The sequence below is a fragment of the Calonectris borealis genome, chromosome 20, assembly GCF_964195595.1.
Source record: "Calonectris borealis chromosome 20, bCalBor7.hap1.2, whole genome shotgun sequence".
Lineage (NCBI taxonomy): Eukaryota > Metazoa > Chordata > Aves > Procellariiformes > Procellariidae > Calonectris > Calonectris borealis.
Genome location: NC_134331.1, coordinates 11430982 through 11447660, shown reverse-complemented (window position 1 = coordinate 11447660; position 16679 = coordinate 11430982). Strand labels below are relative to the sequence as shown.

The following is a 16679-nucleotide window of genomic DNA, read 5'->3' as shown; positions in this document are numbered from 1 at the left end:
ATCTGCCCCCAAAGTAGATGTTTCAGCAGATTATTTTTTTGTTATAGAAATATGACAATGTTCAGTTTAGTTCCAGTTCATAATGATTTTTTTATTATTATTTCAAGAGTTTCCATGAGAGCGACTGATCTGATTTTACAATCCTTTCTTGAGAGGATAGCTTTTTATTTTTTTTTTTATTTTTTATGCTTGTCCATAGATAAGATGGGGTAGGTGGTATCATATACTGAGTATCATATACTGATCTGGGCTGTGGGACAAGCAAATTAAATTCTTTTTTTTATCTTATACTTGCCAGCAATGAAAACCTGCTCTAATTGGCGGGACCTTGATGCTGGACTGCTGATCTTTTGTCTTCTCACACATGTACTCCTACTTTCCTAAATAAAGTTTTTGATCCAAGACTAGACACTGTAATGCACTTCTGTGATCACAGAAAGACTTCTCATGATTCTGGGTTTAGTTCCATGGAAAATGAACATAATGCCAAAAACTCCCCATGAAGCAGAATCTGGCTTTAACCCCTTGTACGAAGACCTTCAGTCAACTCTCCTGTTGAATCCAGATGATTTTTTTCTTTTTCCTTGTGGTTGAATAAAACACTAGTCCCAACTCTCCAGCTTTAGTGAGACCTGTTTAGTCAAAGCTTCCAGATCTGTGTGCCAGCACAGACAAAAGGAGTTTGAAATAGTCCCCCAAAAAGCTCTCAGATGGATACTGGCACCCAGGGGAAATTAGGGCACTGAGGTGCAAGGTTGATTATTTTTTTTTTTCCCCATAGATACTGAGAAAACTTCATATTGGACTAGCACTTAGCAAACAAAGGTGACATTTGAGGCACCTGGAAGACAAATCTGACAAGAGTGGCATTTCTGTGTCAATATTAAAAAGCTCCTGCAAGTTCACTGCTAGGTAGAGGTAATACCCATGGCGTGAGCTCCAGGAGTCGGGCGGGAGCATCGAGCCCTTCGGGTGGGCAGTGAGTTTGTGCTTTAATAACCTTTTATAGAAGGATTGTGCAGTTTTGCACACTCACATCACTCGATTAGTGCTTTGATTGCTTTGACGTAGAGAAGCGCTGCCGTAGCTCGTGGCACTTGTGAGCAAGAAGCCGCAGTTGGGTTGAAGGGGATGAAGGCTGCCCCAGGTTTTAAGTGGAAATCAGCAATTTATTCCAGCATATCGATGCTCATGCAGTGCTTAGGGCAAGTTTTGTCATTATGTTTCTTATTATTGTTCTTTTATTTTAAGAATGGCCTTCTAAAATAGAGAGAATCATGCTGTCTTGTCCATATCTTTGACCTCCTTTTAAGAAAACTTTTCCTGTTGCCAGAAGCCAGGACTAAAATTTTTGTTGTTTAAGCTTCTAAAGCATTTGAAAGGATCACTGTCACAAAATAAATAAATTTAAGCAAGCGAATAGATCATTATACCTTAAGAAGGGGGGGAGGTAATGCTGATTTGGTGTCTTAATTGGTTTCCAAGCTAAAATTAATAGTGTGTGGAATCCCTCTTAGTAACATGACTCAGAACTATTTATTTTTCAACTCCTCTTTTAACTCTAGCTGAGATTGATGGGCGTGTTATCTTAGCATTTGGGAGATGCAAGCAGCATTGGAATGACAAACATTTCTTGACAGCTTTAGAAAGATGGATGATGTGATGCCCCTGCAACAGGTTTGGGTGTTTGTGCTTTCTAATGGGTCATCGTGAAACTCTTGCTTCACTTTCATTCTTAATGAAGGGGAAGGAAAGGTGAGACCTAATTATTGGTTTGAGATGTCTTTGTAACTTGACTTCCCAGTGTATAGGTTTGTCATCCAGCCCTTAGCAGAAGAGCATAATGATGACCATCCTCAGTTAGTTGTCCCAGTTTGTGCATTATGCTTTTAAAAAAGAAAAAAGTAGACGGTTACTGGATTTTACCTGTAAAGCTGGTGCTAAGTGATTAAATATACCTTGGATATCTGTTGTTATATTGTACCTTGTTACTGGATTTGGCAGATCTACATGTTCTGCATAAAATCATGTTTTTATGAAGAGAGATCCCTTACCAAAACTAACTTACTATGGGTAAAATCCTTAGGCTTGACCAGAAAGTTCATAGTTTTGTGAGCAACTCTTCCATGTCGTTTGATCAGCAGAGCTGCGATAGCTTTAGAAGGAGGATAGAATGCTTTGAAAATGTCACAGATGTGGCCTGCCACATCACATAGACAATTTGCTTTTCTTGATCGTCTTTAACAAACCTCTTCTGTGCAGCCTGAGGACCCTTGGTTGAAACCCACTGTTCACAGAAGTGCATCTTCCTCTTCAACTGTAGACTTTTGGGAGGTTTTGTAACTTTTAGATTCCTCAGCAGAGATGTGGCTTTCCTTTGTGGTCTGTGAAATTAATAAGAAAATAAATATACATTATGAGGATATTGACAGCTTTCTGTTAAGTTCTGTACAGATGGGAGAGAGAAGAGTGATTTCTCTTAATTTGCTTTATTGCCAAGATTTAAAAAAAATAAAGCCAGTGTTATACAAATGAAGTTACAATACTGCACTCATCAAGGTGCCTTTGATACTATCTCTTAACATTTAAAGCTCTTCAGAATACGAGCAGCTAGACTCCTTTTGGCGCTGAGAGCACATGGTGGAGTGAAGCAAAGAGACTGTTCTCTTGCCAGTGAAGTGTAAATCATTAAATCCCCCACAGAGATTTCTTGCTCTTTTTTCAAACATCTGAACAATAGGAAAAAGTTGTTTTTAAATTTTATTGAAAAGGAGATACTTTTAAATTCTCTCCTATACACCCAGTAGATTCCCTAAACGTACCTTATGTAAAAATGTGACTTGAAACTCTTCCTGATATCAAGTTTTTAAATACTTTAAAGGAATAACTCTTGAGGAGTGATTTTATTAACATTAAGAGGCTTGCGCTGCGGGTAAGTCCAGCAGATCAGTTCTGCGACAGTTGGGCAGTGTTATCGTGTTGTGTTTCTGAGGCATGTCAGTAAACGCTGATGCCACTTTACACCCTTGTTCACATTTAGGCTTTTTTATCAGCTATATTACAGTCTTCCCAGATTTCATTCCTTGTGGTTTTTCGGGTTTTGGTTTTGTGGGGTTTTTTCCCTTAATATTTTGGCCAGAAGGAGCTGTAGATTTTTCTTTTGCCAAATACAGATGGACCAAAGCAAATTCTTTTTCACAGGTGCCAGTAGCTTCAAGGACAAAAGTTAATTTATTTCCAAAACTAAAAGATGTTTTGAATAAGTAATTTATGTGTATGCAACTACATAAATAACCTCCCTATAGCCAAAAGCAGGCAAGCCTGCTGCTTTATGTACGGTGCTACTTTTGGATGTCGTATAAGAAAGAAAGCATTGCTAAGAGGACGTGTCAGCCATAAGCAGCTAAAGCGAATACATCTACATGTGATAGAAGAGAACAGTTTATGGATTAATATTCAGGTGCCTGGCAGGAAGCACATTGCGGTGGATTAGTATTCTTATCATTTGAGTGACAAATTATAAAAAGCTGATTAAAATGACCTGGATCCTGGACACATGGGTTGGAGCCAGGAGACGTGTGGAAGTGATTTAAATCTCACCTTTCCACTTCCTCGCTCTAGTCTCCTGGGCAAGAATAGAGCAGCAGCGAGGCTGCTTTATTTTATAGCTCTCTCTAGTAGTCACAGGGGACTGAAAAGCAGCCGATACTGATAGTCTAGAGGGCTGTCTTGTTACCTGCCCCTTTTACAACTGCCCTGGCTAAAGCCGGGAGCTCAGGATCCCTCTGTAGTTACTAGAGAGAAATAAAGGCTTTGCATCTCAATTAGACCAGCCCCTGCCTCTCTTTGCTTTCACTTGCCATCTGGAGGAGACGCATGTCTCCCGGTTGACTCTGGATCTCCTGCTTGACTTAAGCAGTTGCATTGGGCAGCAGAAATACTTCCCCAAGAGTTCCTGAGTAACAACTTTATTCCACCACAGGAATTTGTCTAAGCCATCTTCAGTATCGGATTTTATCTGCAGTATTGCTCAAGGCAGCTGCACTGTGTCCAGAGGACCTGGCCTTGTGTATTTTAGGACACATAGTAACTTAAACCAGATACTGACCTTGTGCAATTCCTATCTTCAGCGAAGAGATTGTTATTTGAAGTTTTGTTTGTTTTTTAAATTATACGTTGCACTCATGGCATGCTGGCGTTGTGACAAATATGATTTAATGCAAAGGAATCTCTTTGAGAAAATGGCTTTGCAAAGTGATGGCTTTGCAGAGTGTATTTTGGTAGGCGTGAAGGTGGTATTTTTCTTCAACTCTAATAATTGTTCCTAAAATATATAGAAATAAAATAGTTCCTGAAGAGCAGAAAGTATGTGTCTCTGCATCTGACTTCTACTTACAATTCATCATTAAAAACTTGCAAAAATCCTGCATGGGTATGTGACGAATTTGCGGTGATCACAGTCCAGTTGTTGAAGTGTGCGTGAGTAGGTTAAGTTTTCCATTATTATATCAGGGCAACGCAATGCTTAGAGATGGATGTTGCTTCATTGCCTTATCTCCATGAGCCTGGATAGAGAGAACAGTTTAACCCCTAAATGGGGGAGACAGCGTTGTGTAGCTGCCTCTGTCTTGGGGTACGTGATGCACCAGCTCAGCGGTGGGAGCCGAGTCACAGCTTCACCCTTTCCTTCTCCTGTTTTCTGGTCCAGGGTGACCTGACCCAGTGGCACAGATCAAAAAATGAAAAGATCCAGAGGAAAATTAGTTATATTTTTGGCCAGATCAGGTCATTCTGTGGGTGCAGTTGGGTCAGCACAAGGGAAGGGCACAAGGGTGTTTATCTAACTGGAGGCTTAGACCTGAAACATATTTTTTAGCAATTTTCATTTTAAGATGAAAAGGAAGAGCCAAATGGTGACAAAGTCCATGTCCAAAAGAAAAGGATGGGAAGGCATTCAGTGCCGTACATCCTGCGCTTTGGAAACTGCTCCCTTTGGTTCAAGGAGCCCAAACGTGCTGATGGGCAAGTGGTAGCACAGTGTCCTCCTGGAAGTGGGGCTGGAGGAAGGCTTGGAGTAAGGAGCTTTGTTTGTGGATGCATTAATTGTGTGCTAAATAAAAAGGACTTGGTGGTGGTAAATATTTAATATTATTAGAAGTCTTTGGCAGCTGGCCAGAAACCAGTATTTCTTCCCGTGAAAGCTATTTCTCCAAGGTGGATCACGTAAGGTGAAAGCCTGTCTGTGGTATCCAGCTTGCATTTCCCCTGAAGCTGTCGCTGACCTCCGTGAGGCCTCGGGAATATGCTATTTAGGTGGCTCTCGATGTCAGCAGTTTTCAAGATTGAACAGCTTATAAAATAAGAGCCTGGTTTTATTTTTATTATTACTTCATTTTTGTTACAGTATCTTCTTAGCAAAATATGATTTTGGTGGGAAGAGCTGGGATCATCGGTGGTCACCCGACCTGTTTCCTGTTTATCTCCTTTATCGAAACAGGAGATTTACATTTTTTCTTCCATTTCAAGTCTTGGACATCAGGTGCATTGAAAAAAATGAGATGAAACGTGGTTTTTGTTTTGTTTTGTTTTGTTTTCCCCTTATGCATTGGTGCTAGCAAATTTGATTCAAAGATGAAGACAAGAAAAATATTGTATGTAGGGGTAAAGTAGCTGAAATAACTTGGTGCAAATGCCCCATTATTTCATTCGAAGTTATTCATACAACTGCAGACCACCTGTAGTCCTTAATTATCTTTTCCTCCTTCATTAATTCCTTGCTTTCTGCAGCATGCTCAGACACACGCCTGCATACTCAGGGTCCTTTCTTCCACTCTCGCTGCTTTTACCCAGGTGAATGCCACAAGCGCATCCACACCTGCAGTGACAGCGGTTCCTCCAGCTGTGCTTCAGCAGTGACGGGCGTCGTGTTTCAGGATGCGTCTGTCATCCTCACCTCTGTCCCGACCCCTTGTCGTCGTGACAGGGCCTGCGGATGGAGCAGCAGTAACGAGGCACTCTGGTATTCGGACCATGTCGTAGAATCATAGAATCATTCAGGTTGGAAAAGACCTCCAAGATCATCGAGTCCAACCGTCAACCCAACACCACCATGCCACTACACCATGTCCCTAAGTGCCTCATCCACACGTCTTTTAAATACTCCCAGGGATGGGGACTCAACCCCTTCCCTGGGCAGCCTGTTCCAAGGCCTGACCACTCTTTCAGGAAAGAAATTTCTCCTAATGTCCAGCCTAAACCTCCCTTGGCGCAACCTGAGGCCATCTCCTCTCGTCCTATCGCTGTTACTTGGGAGAAGAGACCGACCCCCACCTCGCTACAACCTCCTTTCAGGTAGTTGTAGAGCGCGATGAGGTCTCCCCTCACCTCCTCTTCTCCAGACTGAACACCCCCAGCTCCCTCAGCCGCTCCCCATCAGACTTGTGCTCCAGACCCTTCACCAGCTTCGTTGCCCTCCTCTGGACACGCTCCAGCACCTCCATGTCCTTCTTGTGGTGAGGGGCCCAAAACTGAACACAGGATTCGAGGTGCGGCCTCACCAGTGCCCAGTACAGGGGCACGATCCCCTCCCTGCTCCTGCTGGCCACACCAGTTCTGATACAGGCCAGGATGCCGTTGGCCACCTGGGCACCTGTTGCTTTGACGCTCCTGGGTGTTAACACGGTCATGCGCTTTTCGAGCTCCTGGTAATGGTACTTCTGGTATCGCCAAAGGATATTGTTTGGCCGAAGTGCTGATGAAGTGGCCGTTAAGCTGCAAGAGTTTAATGACCACTTGTTTTGTTGGTCAGACCCACTGAAAGAATTTGGGTGAGCTGAAAACAAATGCAGAGCAGTGTGCCGGGCGTGCCGGCGGCTCTGGGCGCTGCGGCCAGGTAAGTGCACTTAAATACTAAGTGCAATGCGAAACCTAAAACATTCCCAGTTTTGGGGGCAGCGGATGTCTCTGGGAATCCCTAGAAAGTGACACGCTTGTAGGCGGTCAAGGAAATAACAACATGTCACCTCTTGAGCACTGAGAGGCAGAGCGGGTCGCTGATCTGAGGGGACGAACGAGTGCTAATTGAAGTCTGTGAGTCTTTGCATTCTCCATCCTGAAAATACGTTTCTGAAGTGAGAGGTATCAACGTTTTCTTTGCAGTTACCTCCTGTTCTCTTCCCTGTACACAGCAATGGGCTTCTGAACACTGGCTAATGGGAAGAATGTGTCTTTAGTGGAAGCTTTTAAAAAAGAATTAATAAATTACACTGTGGCAGCTGCTTTACCTAGCAGGCCTTTCCTCGCGTTTGCTGGGACATGACAGTTTGGGGTTTAGCTGCCCTTCTCTATCTGTAAATAACGTTGTTCAGGCTTGCATCAATCTCGTTTTTAATTAGAATCCTCTTTGAAATGGAAAATATTAAAGCAGATCTATAGTTAGACTGGGAACTGCAGAGCCAGAGGGTTTTCAGATACTGCCTTTAAAAAAAAAAAAAAGAAAAAAAAAAGCCATTTCTAATCCTTAAAATATTTGCCTTGCTTTATTTTCATATCTTGAAGACAAACAGGTGCTGTGTGCCCTTTATGAGTCTCAAATATACAGTCTCCAAGCCAGCAATCTCTAAAGCCTTCCCTTGTTTGTACAATTAGGGTGGGATTTTCAGAATCACTCAGTGTTGGGCTGTCTCTGCTCTCATTGAAGTCAAACTGCCATAGCCTTCAGTGAGAATAGTGTTAGATCAGTACATGAGTGCTTTTGAAAATCCTTCCCTTCGCTTTTTTTTTTAGTCACATCTGTGTACAATTGAATAAAAAGACCTTTGTAATATACTTTAATTATTCTTCGTTGGTTTCATATAAAAGTGATTGAAAAGAAACCAGAAGAAAACCTATAATAATAATCTTGACTTTGATCTTATTTACCATAAATTAGACGTTATGTTTTTCTTCTCCTTTTATATAATTATATATTACTTTATCACAATGTAAGATAAATCGCTAAAAACACGAGGAGTAGAAATAATTAGGTAATATGGAGGAGAAGAGCATTCACTAAGGAGGGAACTCAACTCTTCATCATCTGATGGGCTTCCATTGCTGCTTATAGCAACTTTCCTTTGAGCGTATGAGAAAATCGGGAGACTTTACATGAAAGGTTAGTGCTAAAACCTGATGAATTTGGAGGCCGCATGGCCAGCTGTGAGGAATGGCTTTCTGGATGTCACCTTCCCAAGAAACCTCAGGTTATTGTCCAGGTGTCCAGACTCCACTCTGCCACCGCGCTTTCCACCTGGTTTTGGTCCACCCTCCCTGATTTGTGCACCTTTCTGGTTTCCTACATGTGTTTCAATGATGTTTCTGGTTAACTGCTTGCTCTTTGGCAATACCAGAGAAAACCAAAGAGGATCAAAGCTCACTGTAGTGCAGGGGAAATTGGAGAACCCCAGAAGCATCTAATTCGACAAGACCAGTATATACAGTTTCACCCCTGGCTGTAGACCTTCAGTGAAGGGCTGAAGTGGGGAATCTAATTGTACCGGTCGTGATTTGCGTTTTGTTAAAAATGTTTGCTTTGGGTCTGTAGGAAGAGATTTCAGCTGAGAAGAGGCTTTGGCCACCACCTGCACCCATCCCGGTAGCTCGGCGCTACCTCCTCAGTGCGGTGCAAGGCACAGAGGATTTTAGAGACCAGCAGCACTTCAGTGCAGCAGGAGGTGACTTGTCTTTGGCAACAACCTCATCTTCTCATTCCCTGAACTGCCCTTCAGAGAGCCTTCGGTGAGAAAAATATATCCAGAGGGCAATTCTGCTGCCAAAGAGGACGTGGAAGCCTGCTCAGATGCAGGGGAGGTTTTGCGATGGGAAGACCTCCGAGTTGCCTTGAATTAAATTGTCTTTTAATAGCAGGGTTCCGCTCCGTCTTTAGACTCATGGGATTATCGGTTCTGATGTAAATATGTGTTTAGCATTAGAGTAAAATGTTATGTCAATACATGGAAGACCGGTTGCCTATTTCAGCCGCTGCTGTTTCCACCATGTGTCACAGATTAGAGCTGGCCCTGGCCGGGGGCCAGGCTGGTGCTTGATACGTTCTAAATCCAAAGTGGTATACGAGAGACGTTTACTAGCCTGAGTGTGGGTGATCTGTTTGATAAACTATATGACGTGTTGTTCCTCTTAATGCGCTCTATTTACGTTCTCGTGTGAACAGGAGTAAAGGTATTGAACTGTCATAATTCAGTAGTTAAAATCTCTCCCGCAGGAATGACCACGGATGGCAAACGCAGCACGTGCTCAGGGCTTTCCATCCACTCCGCTGGCTTAATTAACTGCAAATAGTCAGGCCACTGCCTTAGAAAACCGAATAGGTGGTGTCGGTGTTGAGCTGATGACGCAAAAGAGCGAGAGGGCGTCCTGTAAAGGCTCTTTCCGTATCATGTTCGTCCTCCAAGTGCCGGCATAGCGTGATGCCATCTGCATCTGCAAGGTGATGCTATGGGAACCTTGGCTTAGTCCAAATAAAATTATTAATCTATGTGTCCCCCAGGAAGTCTGAATGATTAGCTACCCTCTGCATTCACTGCTGTTTCCAGGAGGTAGCTTGAAGAAATTAAACAATCTTTAACGTTTCACTTAAAAACAAAGTGGAAACTAATATGAAGAAGCTGAAGGAAAAAAAAACATGAGTGTAAATAGCTATAAGCAGTAATGTGACAGCTAATCTAAGAATTGTTAGATGTTTAAGATATAATTACTTTGTATTAACTAGATGAGATCTACACAAAGAGTCTGATGAGCCTGCCAGAGAAGTAAACCACAAAGTACTAGCTGGCCTGATTTATTTTTTTCCATTATCATGTTTTAAATGTTCATGCATACTGATTAAAATTTAGGTTAGGGTCTTGAAAGCTGTTGCCAAGTTTTGTCACTCAGGGATTTTTAGATGCTGTAGATTTAACCCTCTGTCTGTCCTTTGGATGGCTGGCTTCCCAAATACCTAGGGCAGATAATATTCTGCCTTGTCCAGCTGAATTGATGCATTCAGACTTCCTGAAAAAGCCTCCTGAGTGCTTCTAAAATATTTATTTATTCAGGATTCATCTTACGGAATTTACTGTTTGCTAAAACAGGCTGTACAGTGCTGGCCTGGCATGAGATAATATGTTTGAGTTCACTCTTTCATTCCTATGGAATGATATTTGAGATGCACATTTTTTTCATTTTTTCTAGAATATCAGGGGAAAATAATTTCAAGTGGAGAGAGAATTTTTCTGAACATCTGGGAGCAAAATGGGAAAAGTTTGATAAATGGCATCTTGCTGACATGTAATAGCAACTAGCTCAGTGAAAGAATCTGGGGCACTGCAAATAAAAGGATTTTTCTTAACGGTGGTTCAATCGGATATGTAGTTTCGTGCGTACAGTTGACAGTAACAGATTATTCAGATTGTCAGATTTAAAAAAGCGAAAAAATTCCGACTTAAGTCATGCAGTAATCTTAATTTCGGGAGCAGCCGTGTCTGTATACAACAGACACTGACATTTTTTGACTACTTAACTCAGCAGAGAAGTTTCTTGTTCAAAATTTATATTCTATTCAGGGGTTAACTACAATGTTAAATATATGGAAATATTTCATACACTGATTATGGTATTGTCAGGTTATACTGATAACAACTGCGTAAGTTTAAATCCTTTCAACAGTGTTGAGAGTCCAGCTGTTCTTCATTTCAGTCATTTTATGTTTGAGACACACTGAGTTTAAAACCTGTGCGTTATTTTGATTTTGTCCATCGCACACGGAATACCTTTATCAGTAAGCTTAAATACTCTCAAGTGAGCCAGAATCTCCTCACATGTACAAGTTTAAACTGGAAGTAAGCTCACGCCAGTCAGACTTTGCAAATAGAAATACAGGGAAAATTGTGTATTTAAAAACAAAGCAAAACTGAGCATAGCTCAAAATATTTTCAGGAGAAAATACTTTGGCTGTATAGAATTTTTCCCTTGTATTGTTCTACCCGTCTGATGTCAAATGACATTTTTTCTTCATTTAACATAATTGTCTCTGAAATGTAACAGTGAAACAAACCATTAGCAAAATGCTGAGCTGTCAGAAGCAATCACTGGTTTCGGATCCAAACGGGGTGCTTTCCCTTCTCCGAAGGTACTCGTTGCGCTTTCCTAGAGAGGTTCTTTTTGAAACATCCAACACTTCAAGGGCAGCGTTGTAGCCATGCCGATCCGACCCGTCCCTCCGAAGTCAGCTGCCGGGGCTCCGTGTGTTGGGGCTTGGAGCTGCTCCATTGACTCCTCTGTGCCTTTCTTCTCAACCAGGGTCTCCACCAGCTTCGGCTGTAGCTGGGAGAGACCATTGCTGCTGCAGATCGGGCATAACAAACAGAGGATAAGAAATAACCTGTTAGCTGCCTACCTAAAAACACATGAGTTGCCTAGCACTGTACCAGAATGCTTTGACAAAGTGAAAGACGTATAAACTAACCCTTTTTCTTCCCGAAGTCCCTTTCTCTTTTGCGTCAGTAACTCTTGGCTGAGCAGCCTGAGTTTGCTTCAGGAATACCAATAATAAAATTGGAAGGCCTTGAGAGACGGTTGGGATTGGGATTGGGTCGGGTGCTCCATCCAATTGCTTTGGATGGAGGCTTATGGAGAGCGAACCATCTAAAGGCTGCGTAGCCCCAGCCAGCTCCACCGCACAGATGGAGGCAAGACGTTTTAGTGAATTGGATGGGAACTAGTAATTAAGAGCTGTGTTGATGACTTCAATTCCCATGCTTCTATATTTCTTAACTTTTGAGCATTTAATCTGCAGCCTTTAATGCAAACCGACAAATGTAGGATTCCTCCCCTGCAGAACCATGGTAGTTTTTGGATCCACCACGGACAAACTGAGGACTTTAATATGCAGCACAGGCTTCAGCCCAGTTACAACAGTAATTATCCATTAATTTGTGTTGGCCAGCCACTAGAGGGGGATGAGGCAGCCGCTTTTCCAGGGGGTTTCACAGCTGCTGGCTGGCGGGGGGGGGTGCAGGTTTGGGGTTTGGTGCAGCTTCCTCGACCTTCTCCCCTCTCTTCCCTGCTGCCCGCCTGAGTCTCGTTCTTTCCCAGGTTTGGACAGTTTCACAAGTGTGACAAAATGTGAAGATGATGCCCGCAGCCAAATTTCTTGGCTTTAGAGCGTACTGTTAGCAAGTTGTGTTTAAGCAGGATAACTTCAGCGTGTGGGCTTGAGCATGTGCACGCACTCACTCTCGCCCATATGCATACAGGACTTTCTTATAACTTTATTCCTGGGAATAGTTAAATCCATCAGGAAGATAATTCAACCTGAGGTTAAAAATGTCACCACGAGTGGAGAATATCGTGGGCTGTGTCAGGCAGGGTGATCCATGGGAATCCGATCCCTGCCACACTTGCAATACGTAGGAGCAACAGCAGAGGTTCCCAAATTGTTATACAGTCATTACTTCAAAGTAATGGGTTGGGAAGGTGGTTCGGGTAATCTCTGTGTGCCTGGAAATGACGCCTCTTTCCCCTGGTGTGCACCTCTAGGGCTCTGACAGGGTCCCTGCTGCTCCCGATGTCCCTGTCCGCTGGCATTCCCCTGGGAACGCAGCCCTGTTAAGTAGCAAGGCCAGTAATGTGGCACTGTCAAAATGAAGACGTTCGTTAATTTTGTCTTCTGTTATGTAAAAGGTTACATCAGCTTGCTGGAATAACATAGATTTTATCATATAGTCATTTATCATATAGTCACCTTAAATCTGTCTGCAGTTTGGTTATACTGAGCTTACTGTCAGTCTGATTGTTTGAAATGATGATTTGTTATGGTACTTTTCCTACATATTCACCAGAATTGGGATCCTACCCCAAAACTTCAGACATAACGTCAGTAGAAAATATTCTTTCTATAAATACATACTACTCTTTTTGTAAATAAATATATGCTTATTATTTTTATTATTATTTTGCACACGTCAAACTAAATGGCTTTACAATTTGCTGTATGGCAAAGCGCATTCAGCTTTTCCAGTAACATTCTATATAGAACGGATCATACAAAAGCCTGCAGGAATTCCTAGCGTGAAGATAGTGCCGCCTGAATTTTCCCATAGGCGGTGTTTAAAGTCGAATTGGGTTGTGACATTAAATAACACCATATGGTGTGTTCATTCCCTGCTGCTAGAACTAGATGCTCAGTGCAGTTTCAGTAGCATTTTACAAGAGTTGATTGATTTGGGGTGGGTTATAGGTTCTCAGAAGTTAGATGCTCTTGAAAAAAAATTAGTGTTTGTCTTTTAAATACCAGAAGCACAACATTTGCAAGGGCTGTTTGTATTAAAATAAAACTGGGGCCACGGCTGTATGTATGTGTATATATAATTGTGTATGTATAAAAGCTGTGTCAAACCTGTTGAGAACAGAACTTGGAGTCAAACTCTACTTCAAATGATTAACTTTTGGGGACTTGTGCAAACTATTTTTGTCCTCCAGGTGATTTTCTTTCTAAGGGGATGCCAAAAGCATTAATGCAGACTATCAAAGCTCCGTAAAAGGAGTTTGCCATTTTCGTTGTATTTCTGAACCTTCAAAAATAGAGATTAAAGCACCTGCAGATGCAGACAGTACATTCCACGCATGGCATGCTTTCCGGCATCCTTTCATTTTGATTCTTCCTTTTTTTTTTTTTTTATTACAGTTCTTTGAGGTTCCGTTTGACTCAAATATGAACAGGACAAAAAACAGACCACTGGTGCGAGGACAGATCAGGTAAGGCTATGCACACCTGCTCCGGCTAATGAGAAATGAGTCTTCACATTGCTTTTATCTATCTCCAAGCTTCTCTCTCTCTTCAGGTGACAAAAAATAGCACTTTCAGACAAAAGACTTAAGAAAGAAATGCACCTCTCTGTTCGTCAATATTTCTTCGTGTTTATAACTTTCATGTGAGGAGTTTGGGTAATCAGCTGTCCTCTAAAATACTGAATTTCTCAAGGCAGCAGAATCGGAGGGTTTTTAGTGGTTTTGTAAGGCACCATGTTGTCTTTGCCTTTTCTACATGTTTAGCATAAAGCTGGGGTGAAAACTCACAATGGTGGCATCTTAGGAAAATAAAGTAAAAATTTGTCATCATTTAGTTTATCATCATCCATAAGTAAATCCCTCCCTCCTCCCCCCCCCAAGAAACCCCCCTGTATTAGCATAGGGATTCCCTTAAAAAAAAAAAAAAACTTTCATTCATTCTGTTTTCTGGATTATATATCAGTTCAGTTTCTCAAAGGCTGTTCTCCAGCTAAAAAAGCAAAGTGAAAAAGAACATCAACAAAAAACTCTAACTTATTTGCAAACTAAAACTGAAGGCCCAATTCATAAATGATTCAACAAACAATTTTAGTATTGCATTTCCATGATTTGTGCCAAGGATTATTTATAACAAAATTATGTTTTCCCTTAGGCTTCTGCGAACAGTTGGTCCTATTTATTCTGTGTTTTATCCATCACCTTTGGAGGACTAAAAAAATGTGATGGATGAAATTACAAGAAAATTGAGACAAAATAGTGAAGTGAACCTTGGGGGTAAATTCACTCTCATTGTAAATAGTTAAAGCGCTTCAATAAACTTGTTCCGATTTGTTCTCGAAGATGGTGCTAATTACAGATTCCTGACTTGAGTTAATTTTATTTAAAAACATATTTTAGGGACCACTGCAGTGAGGGCATCTGTTGTACATATAGTAAGTCAGCCTTAATTGTGCAGTTCAGAGGAGCTGCACTTCTGCTCCACTTGCATGTGGTCCTTTAGCCCTGGAAGAATGGAAGAAGGAACACTTGTTAGGAAGAAAGATGATGGGGGGATTTTTTTTTTTTTTTTTTTTTTAATCATAGTCTACTAGCATGGCTTGCAGTGTTTCGGGAGTCAAAAATATAGCTGGGAAACTTTCTGTCAACTTTTGATTCAGAGAAAGCAATTTATTTTATACGTTTCCAGTGTCCTTAAACGAACTTCACTGTCATCTGAATGCACCACTGATTGGCAAAACCATATTTAACGGATTTTCTTACTTCCCCCTCCTTCATATTTGCTTTCACAAAATGGTAATGTTGGGGACTTTGTGTAATCACTCATCAATCTATCTACCTGACTGTCAACAGCTAATTTAAAGTTCTTTAAAGTGTCACTTACCTTGAATAATGCCGGCCTCGTTCCCTATAGACCATTGAACATGCAGACCTTGACTGGGGTTATTTCTTCTGCGGTGTGCCAGAGAAGAATAATCCAGTGCAAGTGATCTAACCTTGTTATATTTTGCCACATATTCCCTAGTGTTCCTTGAACTCTTTCCTTCCTGGCTCATGAAATAAAACCCTTGAACGGTTATGCTAAAACTAGTCAAAAACAGACTAGACAGAGACAGATAAATTGTATGTAAGGGGCTGGTGTCTTGGGTCTGGGAAGGAATCCAGAGAGCTTGGGGTATGTACAGAGTTCTTGCCCAAAATATGTCTGACATTTGAGTTTTGACATTTTCTTCTCTTTTGCTGCTTCACATCATGAAATGTCTGGTGCATTTTTAATTCTTCTGTGTTACAACATCTGTGATATCCAGTGCAAACGAGACATCATTTTATGATCCGCCTTCATTTGCACTGTTTGTAAATATATTGTGATTTTTCTTCTTCCTTTCTTTCTTTTTCTTTCTTTCTTTCTCTTTTTTTCTCTTTCTTTCTTTTCTATCTTTCTTTCTTTCTCTTCTTTCTTCTCTTTCTTTTCTTTCTTTTCTTTCCTTTTTATTTATTTTGCATAGTCCTTGTTACAGAACTGGTTGGTATGCGTAGCAGAGTCGTACCGGTTTTTGTATGGTCCAGTCCTGAGCTTGACATCCCTTTTGAAGAGTGAGAAGGTTGTTAACTCTCCATCATGTTAGCTCACTGCACCTCCTTGGAAAGGCTTTCGATGGTGGCTTTGATGTGAACTGCCCACTGAGAAACTGCACTGAGGCCAGTGACTTTTTTTTATAGAGGTTGTGGCATCACGAAGACAATTCTCAGTCACTTTGAGCTTGGGCCAAAATCAAACTGGTAACTCCCAGTGAGAGGTCCTTGGTGTTACTGAGTCATCCAGGCCCTGGATGAGCTGGCGTCTCTATTTTAGATAAGCTAATTCATGGAGCTGGCTCATTAGGAAATGTTACGCTGTTGTAGAGAAATTATTCCCATGTGTTTCACTTTGTGGCCTCCATTTGCAGCTTCTGCCCCAAGTTTAGTTAGATTTAAGATCAGCTGTCAGTTCTAACTGACCTTGCTTCCAACATTTCTCTCCTTCCTTTCTGCCTGAAGCCTTTACTTTGAAAAAACAACACAACCCCCCCTACCTTGGCAACACTTGGTGGGTTCATTTCCCTGCATACACGTTCACGTCGTTCCCAAGTCCCCACATCTGAACCTTTTCTACAAGGCGCTGAGGATTTGCAGTTTCCTTTGGCACCAGTGAGGAACCTCAGTAGCTTTCAAAGAAATGCTCCCTGACCAGGGCTGCACCATGGAGTGCGAACGTCGTCGTGGTCTCTGAGGTCTGGCTGGGGACAGAGTGTCATTATCTTACTGGTGACACTCAAGAAGGGTTTAAGTTGGGCAGCTTTGGCCTGACCATCGCTCCA

General features: G+C 41.8%; 1 protein-coding gene across 2 annotated transcripts in view; it reads left to right on the top strand.

The window, feature by feature from the left end:
- The window catches only part of COX10 (cytochrome c oxidase assembly factor heme A:farnesyltransferase COX10), a 107015-nt gene that overhangs the window by 58969 nt on the left and 31367 nt on the right, over positions 1 to 16679 (top strand). For both annotated transcript variants that reach the window (XM_075169811.1, XM_075169810.1), the window contains exon 5: positions 13721 to 13791. In XM_075169811.1, the coding sequence (XP_075025912.1) occupies positions 13721 to 13791 (71 nt within the window). The remainder of the gene's footprint in view (positions 1 to 13720; positions 13792 to 16679) is intronic.